We start from the raw sequence: 15,491 nt of genomic DNA on the forward strand, positions 1-15,491 counted from the left end.
GTCCTGGAATATTTAATTCGTTTTCTTTTGTGAAGGCATTTCAGAAGGCTGTGTTCAGTAACTCTGCTTTGGCAGCACTGTCTTCAATAGTATCTTCATTGCTATCATGCAGAGACGGCATTGATTGTTTTTTGCCGCTAACATACTTCACATACGACTAGAATTTCTTTCGATTTTCTGCCAGGTTTTGAGACAAAATTTCATTGTGGATACTGTTATAAGAATCTTGCATTGAGTCTACAATAAATTTTGAGCTTCTCTTACAGATTGCCAATCTCGAGGATTTTGCGTCTGTTTAAATTTGGCATGTTTGTTTCGTTGTTTTTGCATTAGTGTTCTAACCTGTTTTTTCTACCAAGGACGATCAGCTCCATTGTTTGTCAATTTATTTGGTATAAATCTCTCAACTGATGCCAATAGTATTTCTTTGAATTCAAGCCACATCTGGTCTACACTTATGTTATTAATTTGGAATGAGTGGAGATTGTCTCTCAGGAAGGCGTCAAATGAATTTTTATCTGCTTTTGTGAATAGGTATATTTTTCGCTTATTTTTGAAGGATTTTGGGATTACAATATTCAATCTCGCTATGACAACCATGTGTTCACTAATCCCTGTATCAGTTTTGATGCACGTTATTATCTCAGGATTATTTGTTGCTAAGAGGTCAAGTGTGTTTTCACAAACATTTACTATTTGCGTGGGCTCATGAATTAAATGCTCGAAATAATTTTCAGAGAAAGCATTTAGCACAATTTCGGATGATATTTTATGTGTACCTCTAGAATTAAACATGTATTTTCACCAACATATCGAGGGCTAATTAAAGTCACCAACAACTATTACAGTATGCATCAGGTATGTGTTTGAAATCAAACTCAAGTTTTCTTTGAACCTTTCAACAACTGTATCATCTGAAATGGGAGGTCAGTAAAGAGATAGTATTATTATTTTATTCCGGTTGCCAACAGTGACCTCTGCCCATACTAACTCAAAGGAACTATCTACTTCAATTTTGCGACAAGATGAACTACTTCTAACAGCAATAAACACACCACTGCCAACCGCGTTTAGCCTATCCTTTCAGAACACCGTTAGATTCTTTGCAAAACTTTTGACTGAGTTTATCTCTGGTTTTAGCCATCTTTCAGTGCCTTTAACGATTTGACCATCAGTGCTTTCTATTAGTGCTTGGAGCTCTGGTACTTTCCCAACACAGGTACGACAATTTACATCTGTTATACGAATGGTCTACATTCTTCCTGTGTTCAGCCTGCACCCTTTGTGACTGGAGCCCGTCTTGCATTTTCCTGAGACCCTCTAACCTAAAAAACTGCCCAATCCATGCCACACAGCCCCTGCAACCTGTGTAGCCACCTCCTGCATATAGTGGACACCTAACCTATTAAGTGGGACCCGAAACCCAACCACCCTCTGGTGAAAGTCGAGGAATTGGCAGCCTACACAGTCACAGAACTGCCTGAGCCTCTGAATCAGACCCTCCACTTGACTCTGTACCAGAGGTCCACAATAGGTCCTGGTGACTACGCTGCAAACGGTCAACTCTGCTTTCATCCTGCAAACAAGGCTGGCAGCCTTAACTACTTCTGTTAGCTACTCGAAACCAGAGAGTATCTCTTCTGATCCAAAGTGACATACATCACTGGTAACGATGTGAGCAACTATATGCAGTTGACTGCACCCTGTGCTCTTCATGGCAACCAGGAGAACAGGTTTGTGGGGGAAACAAAGAATAGCATAGGATTCATTGATAACATCATCCGGCAAATGCCATTATTGTTTCTACATTGTCTTCCAGCAGGAGAATGCTTGCACGCACACTTCTTTCATTTCTTTAAGATGATAATATTTTCTGTTCCTATAGTGGTTTTACAGTCACTCTTGAAACATAAGTAAGACCAAGACAGATTGCATGGCAGTTAATGAAATGAACTAACATCTACAGCAGTATCTACATATACACCTATATGACTACTTTCCAATTTTCAGTGCCTGGCAGATGGATTATCAGACCACCTTCAAACTATTTCTGTGCTGTTCCATTACAGAGTAGCTTTCACGAAAAATGAACACTTCAATCTTTCTGTGTGAGCTCTGATTTCTTGTATTTTATGATGATGATCATTTCTCCCTATGTAGGTGAGCACCAATAAAATATTTTTGTATTTGGAGGAGAAAGTTGGTGATCAAAATTTCATGAAAAGATCTCCTCACAATGTTTTCACTTTGTTTTAATGATTGCCATCCCAACTCATGTATCATATCCATGACACTGTCTCCCATATTAAGAAATAACCCAAAATGAGCTGTGTTCTGCCAAGAAAACATAGTCTTTGGTTCACCTTCCCAAAAACACTTTCTATACGATCATACCAATTTAAGTTGTTGATAACTGTAATCCCTATGTATTTAGTTAAATCAACAGCCTTTAGATGTGTATAATTTATCATGCAAATGAGATTTGATGGAGTCCTTTTAGTACTCATGTGTATGGCCTCACACTTTTCATTGTATAGAGTCAATTGCCACTTTCTGTACATACAAATATCTTCTTGAAATAATTTTACAATTGATTTTGATGTTCTGATAACTTCACTAAATGGTAAATGACAGTATCATCTGCAAACAGTCTAAGAGGGTTGCTCAGACAGTCTTCTAAATCATTTATATAACAGAGAAAGAGCAGAGGCCCTTTGCAGATGCCAGATACAGCTTCTGTTTCACTCAATGACTTTCCACTATTACTGTGAACTGTAACATTTCAGGCATGAAATCATGAATCCAATTGCACAACTGACATGATACTCGATTTGCATGTGCTCTGATTAGAGGCCATGTGCAAGGAATGGAGTCACAAGGCTTTTGGAAAGCTAAAAACATGGAAACAATTTGAGATCCTCTGTTAATAGCACTCATTATTTGGTGTGAATAAACAGTAAGTTTTGTTTCACAAGAATGATATTTTCTGTATCCATGCTGACTGTGTCAATAGATCACCTTCTTTGAGGTATTTCATAATGTTTGAACATAGTATATGCCCCCAAAATCCTACTTCAAATCAGTGTCAGTGATATGGGCCTACAACTGAATGGATTACTCCTATTTCCATTCTTGAATATTGGTGTGGCCTGTGCAATTTCCACACTTTAGGTATGGATATTTTGTTATATGAGGGTTTTATATGTCTACTAAGTATGGAGCTATTGTATTAGCATACTCTGAAATGGACCTAACTTGTATACAATCTGGACCAGAAGTCTTGCTTTATTAAGTGATTTAAGTTATTCTGCTACACTGACAATAGCAACTTCTACATTTCTCATGTCTGTTGCTGTACTTGATGCAAATTCTGGAATATTTACTTCATGTTCTTTGGTGAAGAAATTTAGGAGAACCATGTTTAGTAACTCTGCTTTAGTGGTGCTGTCTTTTGTAATATTCCTACTGATACTGTGCAGTGAAGGTATTGATCATGTCTTGCCACTTGTGTAATTTACATATGACTAGCATTTCTTTGGATTTTCTGTAAGATTTCGAGTGAGAGGTTCATTGGGGATGTTACTAAAAGCATCTCAATTGAAGTCTATGCTAAATTTTGAGCTTCAGTAAAACATTGCCTATCTTGCGGATTTTGTGTTCTTTTAAATTAGGCATGTTGTTTCTGTTGCATCTGCAACACCGCTCTCACTTGCTTTGTACAGCATGGGGCATCAGTTCCATCTCTTATTAATTCATTTGGCATAAATCTCTCCATTAATAGTATTTCCTTGAATGTGTGTCACATATTTTGTGTACTTACATGGTTAGTTTGGAAGGAGTGGATACTGCATCTTAGGAAGGTGGTAAGTGAATTTTTTATGCTATTTTTGATGGATATACCTTGCAATTAATTTTGGTGCATTAGGATGTTATGATATTCAGTCTCACTACAACAATATTTTGTTGATAAATCCTTATATCTACCATGATGTTCATTATTCACTGTGGATTATTTGTTGCTAAAAGGTCACATAAATTTCTGCAACCACTTACGCTACAAGAGGGCTCCTGATGTAGTTGCTTGAAATAAGCTCCAGAGAAAGCATTTAGTACAGATATGGACAATGTTTTATGTCTACCACCAACTTTAAACAAGTATTTCCTCCAACATACTGAGGACAGACTGAAGTAAGCACCAACTCTAATTGCATAAATGGAGTACCTATTCAAAATGAGACTTACATTTTCTTTGAACCTTTCAGCAACTGTATCATCTAAACCAGTGGTTTGGTAAAAGGAACCAATTACTAATTTATTCCAGTAGTCAGTCACAGCCTCTAACCATACAAGCTTTCAGAAACTATCTGCTTCAGTTTCATTACAGGACAAACTACTTCTAACAGCAACAAACTATACATCACAAACTGTATTTAATCTACATTTCCTGAATCCCATTAGGACCTCTGTAAAAAAAAATTAGTGCATTTATCTTCAGTTTCATCCAGCTTTCAGTGCCTATAACAATTTGACCTTCAGTGCTTTCTATTAGTGCCTGGAGTGCTGGTTCTTTCCTACATCTACATCTACATGACTACTCTGCAATTCACATTTAAGTGCTTGGCAGAGGGTTCATCGAACCACAATCATACTATCTCTCTACTATTCCACTCCCGAACAGCGAGCGGGAAAAACGAACACCTAAACCTTTCTGTTCGAGCTCTGATTTCTCTTATTTTATTTTGATGATCATTCCTACCTATGTAGGTTGGGCTCAACAAAATATTTTCGCATTCGGAAGAGAAAGTTGGTGACTGAAATTTCGTAAAAAGGTCTCGCCGCGACGAAAAACGTCTATGCTGTAATGACTTCCATCCCAACTCGTGTATCATATCTGCCACACTCTCTCCCCTATAACGCGATAATACAAAACGAGCTCCCCTTTTTTGCACCCTTTCGATGTCCTCCGTCAATCCCACCTGGTAAGGATCCCACACCGCGCAGCAATATTCTAACAGAGGACGAACGAGTGTAGTGTAAGCTGTCTCTTTTGTGGACTTGTTGCATCTTCTAAGTGTCCTGCCAATGAAACGCAAACTTTGGCTCGCCTTCCCGACAATATTATCTATGTGGTCCTTCCAACTGAAGTTGTTCGTAATTTTAACACCCAGGTACTTAATTGAATTGACAGCCTTGAGAATTGTACTATTTATCGAGTAATCGAATTCCAACGGATTTCTTTTGGAACTCATGTGGATCATCTCACACTTTTCGTTATTTAGCGTCAACTGCCACCTGACACACCATACAGCAATCTTTTCTAAACCGCTTTGCAACTGATACTGGTCTTCGGATGACCTTACTAGATGGTAAATTACAGCATCATCTGCGAACAATCTAAGAGAACTGCTCAGATTGTCACCCAGGTCATTTATATAGATCAGGAACAGCAGAGGTCCCAGGACGCTTTCCTGGGGAACACCTGATATCACTTCAGTTTTACTCGATGATTTGCCGTCTATTACTACGAACTGCGACCTTCCTGACAGGAAATCACGAATCCAGTCGCACAACTGAGACGATACCCCATAGCTCCGCAGCTTGATTAGAAGTCGCCTGTGAGGAACGGTGTCAAAAGCTTTCCGGAAATCTAGAAATACGGAATCAACTTGAGATCCCCTGTCGATAGCGGCCATTAATTCGTGCGAATAAAGAGCTAGCTGCGTTGCACAAGAGCGATGTTTTCTGAAGCCATGCTGATTACGTGTCAATAGATCGTTCCCTTCGAGGTGATTCATAATGTTTGAATACAGTATATGCTCCAAAACCCTACTGCAAACCGACGTCAATGATATGGGTCTGTAGTTAAATGGATTTCTCCTACTACCCTTCTTGAACATTGGTGCGACCTGCGCAATTTTCCAATCTGTAGGTACAGATCTATTGGTGAGCGAGAGGTTGTATATGAGTGCTAAGTAGGGAGCTATAGTATCAGCGTAATCTGAAAGGAACCTAATCGGTATACAATATGGACCTGAAGACTTGCCCGTATCAAGCGATTTGAGTTGCTTCGCAACCCCTAAGGTATCTACTTCTAAGAAACTCATGCTAGCAATTGTTCGTGTTTCAAATTCTGGAATATTCCATTCGTCTTCCCTGGTGAAGGAATTTCGGAAAACTGTGTTCAATAACTCCGCTTTAGCGGCACAGTCGTCGATAACAGTACTATCGGCACTGCACAGCGAAGGTATTGACTGTGTCTTGCCGCTTGTGTACTTTACATACGACCAGAATTTCTTCGGATTTTCTACCAAATTTCGAGACAATGTTTCGTTGTGGAACCTATTAAAGGCCTCTCGCATCGAAGTACGTGCCAAATTTCGTGCGTCTGTAAATTTTAGCCCATCTTCGGGATTTCGCGTTCTTCTGAACTTCGCATGCATTTGCCATTGCCTCTGCAACCTTTTTTGTGTACCACGGGGGATCCGTTCCATCTCTTACCAGTTTATGAGGTATGAATATCTCAATTGCTGTTGCTACTATATCCTTGAATTTGAGCCACATCTCGTCTACATTTGCATAGTCAGTTTGGAAGGAATGGAAATTGTCTTTTAGGAACGTTTCTAGTGACACTTTTTCCTGTTTTTTTAAAAATAATTTTTTTCGTTTGTTTCTGATGGATTTGGAAGAAACGGTATTGAGCCTAGCTACAATGACCTTGTGATCACTAATCCCTGTATCAGTCATGATGCTCTCTATCAGCTCTGGATTGTTTGTGGCTAAGAGGTCAAGTGTGTTTTCACAACCATTTACAATTCGCGTGGGTTCCTGGACTAACTGCTCGAAATAATTTTCGGAGAAAATTGTCCTAAGGACAATCTCGGAAGACGTTTTCTGCCTACCACTGGTTTTGAACAAGTATTTTTGCCAACATACCGAGGGTAGGTTGAAGTCCCCACCAACTATAATCGTATGAGTGGGGTATTTATTTGTTACGAGACTCAAACTTTCTCTGAACTGTTCCGCAACTGTATCATCGGAGTCTGCGGGTCGGTAGAAGGAGCCAATTATTAACTTAATTCGGCTGTTAAGTATAACCTCCACCCACACCAATTCACTCGGAGTATCTACTTCGACTTCACTACAAGATAAACCACTACTGACAGACACAAACACTCCACCACCAATTCTGCCTAATCTATCTTTCCTGAACACCGTCTGAGACTTCGTAAAAATTTCTGCAGAAACTTATTTCAGGCTTTAGCCAGCTTTCTGTACCTATAACGATATCAGATTCTGTGCTTTCTATTAGCGCTTGAAGCTCAGGGACTTTTCCAGCGCAACTACAACAATTTACAACTATAATTCTGACTGTTCCTTGATCCAAGCACGTCCTGTAATTGCCAAGCACCCTTTGACATTGCAGCCCATCCCGCACTTTCCCGAGGCCTTCTAACCTAAAAAACCGCCCGGTCCAAGCCACACAGCCTCCGCTACCCGTGTAGCCACCAGCTGAGTGTAGTGAACTCCTGACCTATTCAGCGGAACCCGAAACCCCACCACCCTATGGCGCAAGTCAAGGAATCTGCAGCCAATATGGTCGCAAAACCATCTGAGACTCTTATTCAGACCCTCCACCCAGCTCTGCACCAAAGGTCCGCAGTCGGTTCTGTCAATGATGCTGCAGATGGTGAGCTCTGCCTTCATCTCGTAAGCAAGACCGGCAGCCTTCACCAAATCAGATAGCCACAGGAATCCAGAGAGAATTTCCTCAGATCCAAAGCGACAAACGTCATTAGTGCCAACATGTGCCATCACCTGCAGCTGGCTGCACCCTGTGCTCTTCATGGCATCCGGAAGGACCCTTTTCACATCAGGAATGACTCCTCCTGGAATGCAAATGGAGTGCACACTGGATTTCTTCCCCTCCTTAGCTGCCATATCCGTAAGGGGCCCCATTACGCACCTAACATTGGAGCTCCCAACTACCAGTAAGCCCACCCTCTGCGATTGCCCGGACCTTGAAGGCTGAGAATGATCCTCTGAAACAGGGCAGGCAGCTGCATCTGGCTCAGCCAGAGACAGTGCCTGAAACCGGTTTGTCAGATGCACCGGGGAGGCTTTCTGATCAGCCTCCGGGGACGCCTTTCGCTGCCTGCCACGCCTTGGAACGACCTCCCAATCAACCACAGGCGAGGGCTCAGCCCCACTGCGGGCAGCAACCGGGGCTATCACAGCGGCAGACCGATCTGGGGACAGACGGGACGAGGTTGACATCCCCGTGATACCCAAGTCCGGCTCCCCACAGTGGTGCCCATTGGCAACAGCCTCAAGCTGCGCGACCGAAGTCAGCGCCAATTGCAGCTCTAAGCGAAGGGATGCCAAGTCAGCCCTCATCCGAACACAGCAATCGCAGTCCCTGTCCATTCTAATAGGTGTTGAACAATAGTTACTGAAACACGAGTCCGTGCCTAGATAACGCAAGCGAAACACGCAAAGAATGTATCAACTAACCTGTACAAATGCCTAACGACTGCGCTACAATCTGCTGAGTTAGTAACTAAAACTCGAAATTGCAACTCCTATATGAAACTCACACGCAATTTAAATAAGAATCTACCAAGTAAACACTAAAGCGCGATGCTACAACTGTCAAATACTAACACAGCTACGAAAATTTGCAGCTATAACACTAAATGTTCCTAGATCTATTGCCATTCTGTGTTTGACCTGCAGCATTTCTCCAGTTTTCCCAGACCCTCTAATCTAGAAAAACCATCCAGTTCACTCGACACATCCACTGCTACCCATGTAGCAGCCTCCTGTATGTAAATGGCCCCTGACCTATTAAGTGGAAGCCAACATTTGGAAAGAGTGAATTTCAAACCCCCGTCTGGCTAACAAGAACTAGGTTTTCCATGATTTTGCCAAAATCATTTCAAATCAATGTATGATGTGTCTTTTGATTACCCCATGGCCAATTTTAATCTCGTTAAGCCCAAACAAGCACATGTACCAATTATAATGACTTCAACGTTTTGAAATAGTAAACTCTAATCTTTGTTCCAGACTTCCTTTTATCCATGCATATATGCATGTGGGCAGAGATGAGGAGCTAAAATTTTGTCCTTTTGCATAAAATTACTGATTTTAACTTGCTGTAAGATTATCATGATTTCATAATAAGTAGTTTCATATTTATGAGAAACTTAAAATCAATGTTCAGATTCATGATGTTGTTTCTAAAGCAACACTGATGAGTGCTCAGAGCCACATTGACATTTTAATTAAATAATTTTCAAACAAACCAGGAAATTACAAGTGAAATACAGTTATGCAAAATCAAACCTCAGTGCTCTCTGAAACACAGTGATTGCAGGAGATCCATGTACCAGGATGTATACAGACTGCAAATGAATTAATCATGAAATCTTGTCGATATTGCAATACCAAAAATATAACTCCCTAACAAAATTGAAAAATGATAGACATTGTCACTCACCATCTTCCAGAGTCTGAGCCACAACTTCTTCTGAAAGTGGTCCTGGTCCTCGGCTATTAAAAGCTTGGACAACAACACCATATTTGCTATACTTCTTTAATGATTCTAGATGGTACTCTTCTTTCCCATATCCTTTCCATGGTACTGTTGTATAGTTGTAGTGTACCTTTCCTTCAGATTCTCTGAAATTAGAACAATGAATATATCTGTTTTAGCAACAAAATTGCAGCTGCAGATAATATTCCTAAATCACCATGATTAAGAAATACAGAGTGTTTGCACAAAGTAGGATACCAAAACATGAGCACAGGAATGAAGGAAGAAATTCATAGGACTATACATTTTTTACATATATGAGAAAACATGATACATAACTCTCTAAATCTCTTTTTATTTTTTGTTTTGAACTTTTGTGTCGTCCCAGCAAAATTTTATAGAAACCCAAGAGGAAGAAATACTTAACTCAAACCTATATATTCGCTGTAAATTACTGTAAATTACAACACACAAGGCACTGTTTACTGAAAAAGTTAAGGTTTTTCCAAATTGATTCATGGACAGAGTGTAGTAAAACTCTCTACTTAGGCTCTGTATAAGCTGTCATTAAAATTTTGTTTAGAATCCATAGAAAGAAGCCTATACATGTTGACACACATTCACAGAGTTATCAGTACAATGAGTTCTTGAAATTCCATATGTATGTCAGCAAATTTTTGCATTTTGGATTCTAGATTCATTTTTTAAGCCACAGTCATTTTCCACCTTGATGTTCATCAACAAACACAAAGTAGGTCAAAAGTGAATTTGTCATTATGCATGTTTTTGTGAGCTGATCGACATCATGTTTGTTTGAGTACAAAATGGTTCAAATGGCTCTGAGCACTATGGGACTCAACATCTATCGTCATAAGTCCCCTAGAACTTAGAACTACTTAAACCTGACTAACCTAAGGACATCACACAACACCCAGTCATCACAAGGCAGAGAAAATCCCTGACTCCATGGGGAATTGAATCCGGGAACCCGGGCTGTTTGAGTATCTTTCTGTTCAGATTTGTCAAACTTATGACTGTTTGCCATTATCTTCTTTGCATCCACTAAATATCCCATGTTATTACAATATAATTTGGCTATTTGGCATTTGTGTCCATGTCTTAATTTTTTTTTCCATGCAATACCCACTACAGAGAAATGTTTATTTTTGTAACACACTGTAAGTGAGTGAAAGCCTGAATATTGATTCACTTGCAATGGAAAATATGTGTTCACTTCCTTTCATTCCATATTCTCACTTATCACTTGCAGATTCAGTAACAATAGTACTATTGGCCTTCTTGCACTTGAGACAGGTGTAATGAATCTCACCCTATTTGGCGGAAACCAACATAATGTCCAAGCAGCATGCCATTCAGGTGATCCTCTGGAGGTGCATCCCAAGTAAGCATGAGCTGTGTGGAGCTTACAGCATCAATAGTTACATGGCGTGGTGGTGCTGTAGGAGCCTCTTCCTCAGTGCGTGCCAGCATTTCTTGGCTTGGGGCACCAGGGCCAAGATTGTTCTCAGCAACCACACGAATGCTGTAGAGTGTTGCTGGGTGCAACTGAGACACCACAGCACTGTTCTGTTTGCCATCAACAGTCATTTCTTGAGATGGACCTTGCCATGAAACTGAAAAATGGAAAGCAAAAGAAGTTCAAATGTAAGTGCATATGACATACACAAACTACCTCTTTAGTGACACAATAGTGGCTAGAATATGACCTCACCTTGAGTTGGATTGTATTGCAGCACATATCGAGTTATTGGACTGTTGCCATCATCTGGTGGATTCCATGCAATGCTGATTTTCCTGCTATCTTGTCCTAGTACATGGACATTAGTAGGTTGAGATGGTAAGTCTGTGAATATAAAAGAATTATACAGCAACTTGTGACAAAGCAAGCTAGGATGTTGTTACTTTCTCTCTTGTTTTGCCATCTGCCTCCTTAAATTCATTTTTTCATTTTAACTAATTACTATTAACATCATAATCATCATCATCAGACAATTCAATCATTAAATGATGTGGCCTCTTTGATTTGTGGATCAGGTGATCTGTATTTTCATAAAAGAGAAAGGTTGGCCCTCAATTGTAAAGAATATAGCACCAGATCTAGTTTGGTGTTTAGTTTTATGTATGTAATTGATTTTCTAATTCATTTTGACTATTCCTAGTTAATATCTTTCATTATAGGGTGAAATCATTAAATGTTCCATAACTTAAATTCTATTGTTGACTTACAAACAAATATAAATTCTGTACTAATTATAAACCTTTGGAGGAACAACTGCTGGTATTCTTAAAGTATCTATTTGCCTTTATTCAAATATATGATAGCAAAGCCAGCCCTCACTTGATTCCAAAGTAATTACCAGGTATGTCAAAGGTATTGTTTGTATAACTATATCTGTTAATTTTATGATTTAAACAAATAATTAGGCTTAACCCTCATAGTGGAAGAAATTGTTAAAAAGAAGGAATTTTTTGATATATTCAGTTAATTGAATGAGTGGTGTTATAATTGTAATTTCTGTAAATTTAACATCAAACAATGTATAGTTTCAGTACCTATTATCGTGATGATATATAATGGCCCAATTTTTGGTCCCAGGACAGTCAGTCCACTACCAATTTTCAGACTAGGAAGCTGTATTGGTTATGTCAACAACACTGCATCAACTTAACTGTGAAATAAGTGTAACACCATTACGCCATGTGTTAAAACAATGACAGTGTCTGTTCAGTTTATTTGAAAGATTATGAACTGTGTGGTTAGGGTCTTACTGCTCATAGATATACAACAGTAAACTATTGTAGCAGTATGCTGATGTTTGCCTACAAACTATTAATGAGGCTTATCAAAAGTTAACCAATAGTGGACTGAGTGAAAAGTGCTTGACTTACCATAGAATTACTAGATTGGGGCCTTTGTGTGATGGGTGCTGTAGCTGTTTCCATGTGGGTGACTGTAGTGCCATGGGAGTAGGGGAAGTAAATGGGGCTTATCAGTGGTTTTGTAAGATATGTTGTAGAGATAGGAAGATACAAGAACAGGAGTGGTAAATTGCCACCCTTCAGGCTGAGTTAGACAAGGCTAGGGGAGGTCTTGACAGGTTAAGAAAAGACAAGTGCAAAGAGAGATAGGAAATGGCAACAGGCAACAGGAGGAACAGGTCTAGAAATTTTTGATAGCTTCAAGGTGAATGTGGAAAACAGATTTCACCTGTTGCTTCAGTTAGAAGCTGGTGAGTCTCAAGCAGTGGCAGGTGTAGACAGGGCACAACAAACTTTCAGCAGAAAATTGAAAAGTAAGGATGTAGGGAAATCAGTAAAGAGAAAGAAAGTGTTATTGTTAGGTAGTTCCTATGGAAGAGGTGTTGACCACCTATTGCAGGATTAACTAGGATCAAAATACCAGGTCACCAATTTCTTTACACCTAGTGCTGGACTGGAACGGGTGACAGAGGATTTAGAACCACTTTACAAAGATTTCACTAAGGAAGACACTGTGGTTATAGTGGGTGGGCAAGGTAATACTACTGACAGAGATCCTGGGAAGGTATAGTGTGTGACATGGCAAAGATTACATCAGCATCAAAGCATACTAGTGTTGAGTTTGTATCTGTTCTTGGGCATTATGATCGACCTCATTACAACTCTTCTATCGGGGGACTTAATTTGGAGTTGGCATGGCTGCTTACATCGGGTGCAAGGTCGCACATTAGTGTGGTTCCTGTTGATTCTCTCAGTAGGTGGGATTATACTAGGTATAGCCTTCACCTCAACAAGAAAGGGAAGGGTAAACTGGCTGGGAAAGTAGCAGGAAAGTTAAAGGGGGAGGCAATGTCATGAGTGATAAAATACCAGTGGTTATAGGGCTCAAAAAAGACCTTTTTTAGGACAGGAAGGACATTTAGAAAACAAGTTTTAAAAGATTGAGACAAACCTTCAGTTTGAGAAAGAAACCAAAAAAACATAATTCTTGTTTATTACATCAGCATAAACAGCTGTTGGTTAAGAATTTTCAACAATCAGCAGAACCCAATTTTAACTCAGTCAGAGTAAAATGTGAGCTATCATTATTGCATCAAAATATTCGAGGACAGAGAACTAAAATTAATGAATTAAATATCTGCATAGATTCATGAGATTACTCAAACCCAGCTGACATAATCTGCCTCTCTGAACATCATGTGACCACTGGTATAGAACTTTTGAGTGTTACAGGATTTAGGTTAGCATCTCACTTCTGTAGAGCAGAAATGGAGAAATGAGTAGCTGCCACATACATCAGGAACTGTCATAAATTTAAGAACACAGACATTCATAAATTTTGCCTAGAACAGCATATGAAATCATGTGCAACACAAGTAGAATTTCACAAAAAGTTCTTCATAATATAAAGTGTATACTGAGGACCTGCAGGTAACTTTAATCTGTTCATAAACCACCTTGAAGCTGTACTGGCCCATTTAACAACCAGAAACAAAGAAATAGTGGTTTCTGGTGACTTCAATCTAGATTTCCTTAAAGACTCTCCCAATAAGAACTTATTTGAGTTAGTAACAATATCATTCAACTTAATTCTGACTGTTAAGTTCCCACTAGGGTAGCCAATTGCTCACAAAGAGCCATTGTTAATATCTTTATAGAAAAGTCCAATGAACAAAAATTATGTTACAAAACCAATAGTCAATGGGCTCTCAGACCATGACATGCCGTTCCTTCTGTTAAATGTTAATACTGAACAGGATATAAAATCTGTTAAATCTGAACTCAAGAGGGTAATCAATAAGCCCAAAATTGATTACTTTAGGACACTCCTCAGAGGCATTCCCTGGAGTGATATTTACAGTGCTCATGGCATGAATGAAAAATATAACACTTTTGCTAAAAAAGTGCTTACCTTATCTGAACACTGTTTCCCCCAAAACTAACCAAGGTTAGAGCAAAGTCTACAAAGAAGCCATGGATTACTCAAGGAACAGAAGTATCTCATAAAACAAAAAGAATACTGTATGTGTCAATCCGAAACAATTCTGATTTTGATGCCATAGAACATTACAAGAAATACTGCAAAATATTAAAGACTGTAATATGGATATCAAAGCAAATATATTACAAGGAGAAGATAGTCATATCAGATAACAAAATAAAGACAATATGGGCTATGGTGAAAGAGGAGACCAGTAGAAGCAGACATGAAGAGGGGCTCGGCCTCTAAGCACTATGGGACTTAACATCTGAGGTCATCAGTCCCCTAGGTTTAGAACAACTTAAACCTAACTAACCTAAGGACCACACGCACATCCATGCCCAAGGCAAGATTCGAACCTGTGGCCGAACAGCAGTGCAGTTCTGGAATGAGGCGCCTAGAACAGCTCGGCCACAGCATCCGGCCTGCAGAGGGGCAAATAGCATTAAGAGTAAATGATACATTGGTAACAGATGTGTATATTGTTGCACAACTTTTTAACACACATTTTATAAATGTTACTGTTACTGTTAATGAGGTTGTCAGGTTCTGTAGATGCTGCCATGGGATACCTCAGACCAGACATTTCAAGTAACTTCCATAATATGAATTTGACCCTCACTTCTGCAGCAGAAGTAATGTCCATCAAAAAATCTTCAAAATCAAATACATGTAGTGGGTATGATGAAATATCAACAAAGTTAATTAAAGAATATGATTTTGGTTTAATCAACATATTAAGCTATCTGTGTAACCACTCGTTTATCTGTGGAATATTTCCTGAATGGTTGAAATATGCTGAAGTTAACCCACTGTTTAAGAAGGTAGATAAAGAAATGGCATCAAATTTCCATCCAATTTCACTTTTGCCAGCATTCTCAAAATTTTTAGAAAAGGTAATGTAAAATCAGCTTTATAACCATCTTATCACAAATAACATACTGTCAAAGTCGCAGTTCAGATTTCTAAAGGGTT

At 39.3% G+C, this 15,491-nt stretch overlaps 1 protein-coding gene across 1 annotated transcript in view; it reads right to left on the reverse strand.

Moving 5' to 3' along the window:
* LOC126298148 (Down syndrome cell adhesion molecule-like protein Dscam2) overlaps positions 1-15,491 on the reverse strand; it is a 560,143-nt gene that overhangs the window by 181,667 nt on the left and 362,985 nt on the right. The window contains exons 15-17 of the mRNA XM_049989461.1: positions 11,268-11,399; positions 10,866-11,169; positions 9,500-9,681 (exon numbers count right to left, since the gene is read on the reverse strand). Coding sequence (XP_049845418.1) covers positions 9,500-9,681; positions 10,866-11,169; positions 11,268-11,399 — 618 coding nt within the window. The remainder of the gene's footprint in view (positions 1-9,499; positions 9,682-10,865; positions 11,170-11,267; positions 11,400-15,491) is intronic.

This window comes from Schistocerca gregaria, chromosome X (genome assembly GCF_023897955.1).
Source record: "Schistocerca gregaria isolate iqSchGreg1 chromosome X, iqSchGreg1.2, whole genome shotgun sequence".
In the NCBI taxonomy this organism is placed as follows: domain Eukaryota; kingdom Metazoa; phylum Arthropoda; class Insecta; order Orthoptera; family Acrididae; genus Schistocerca; species Schistocerca gregaria.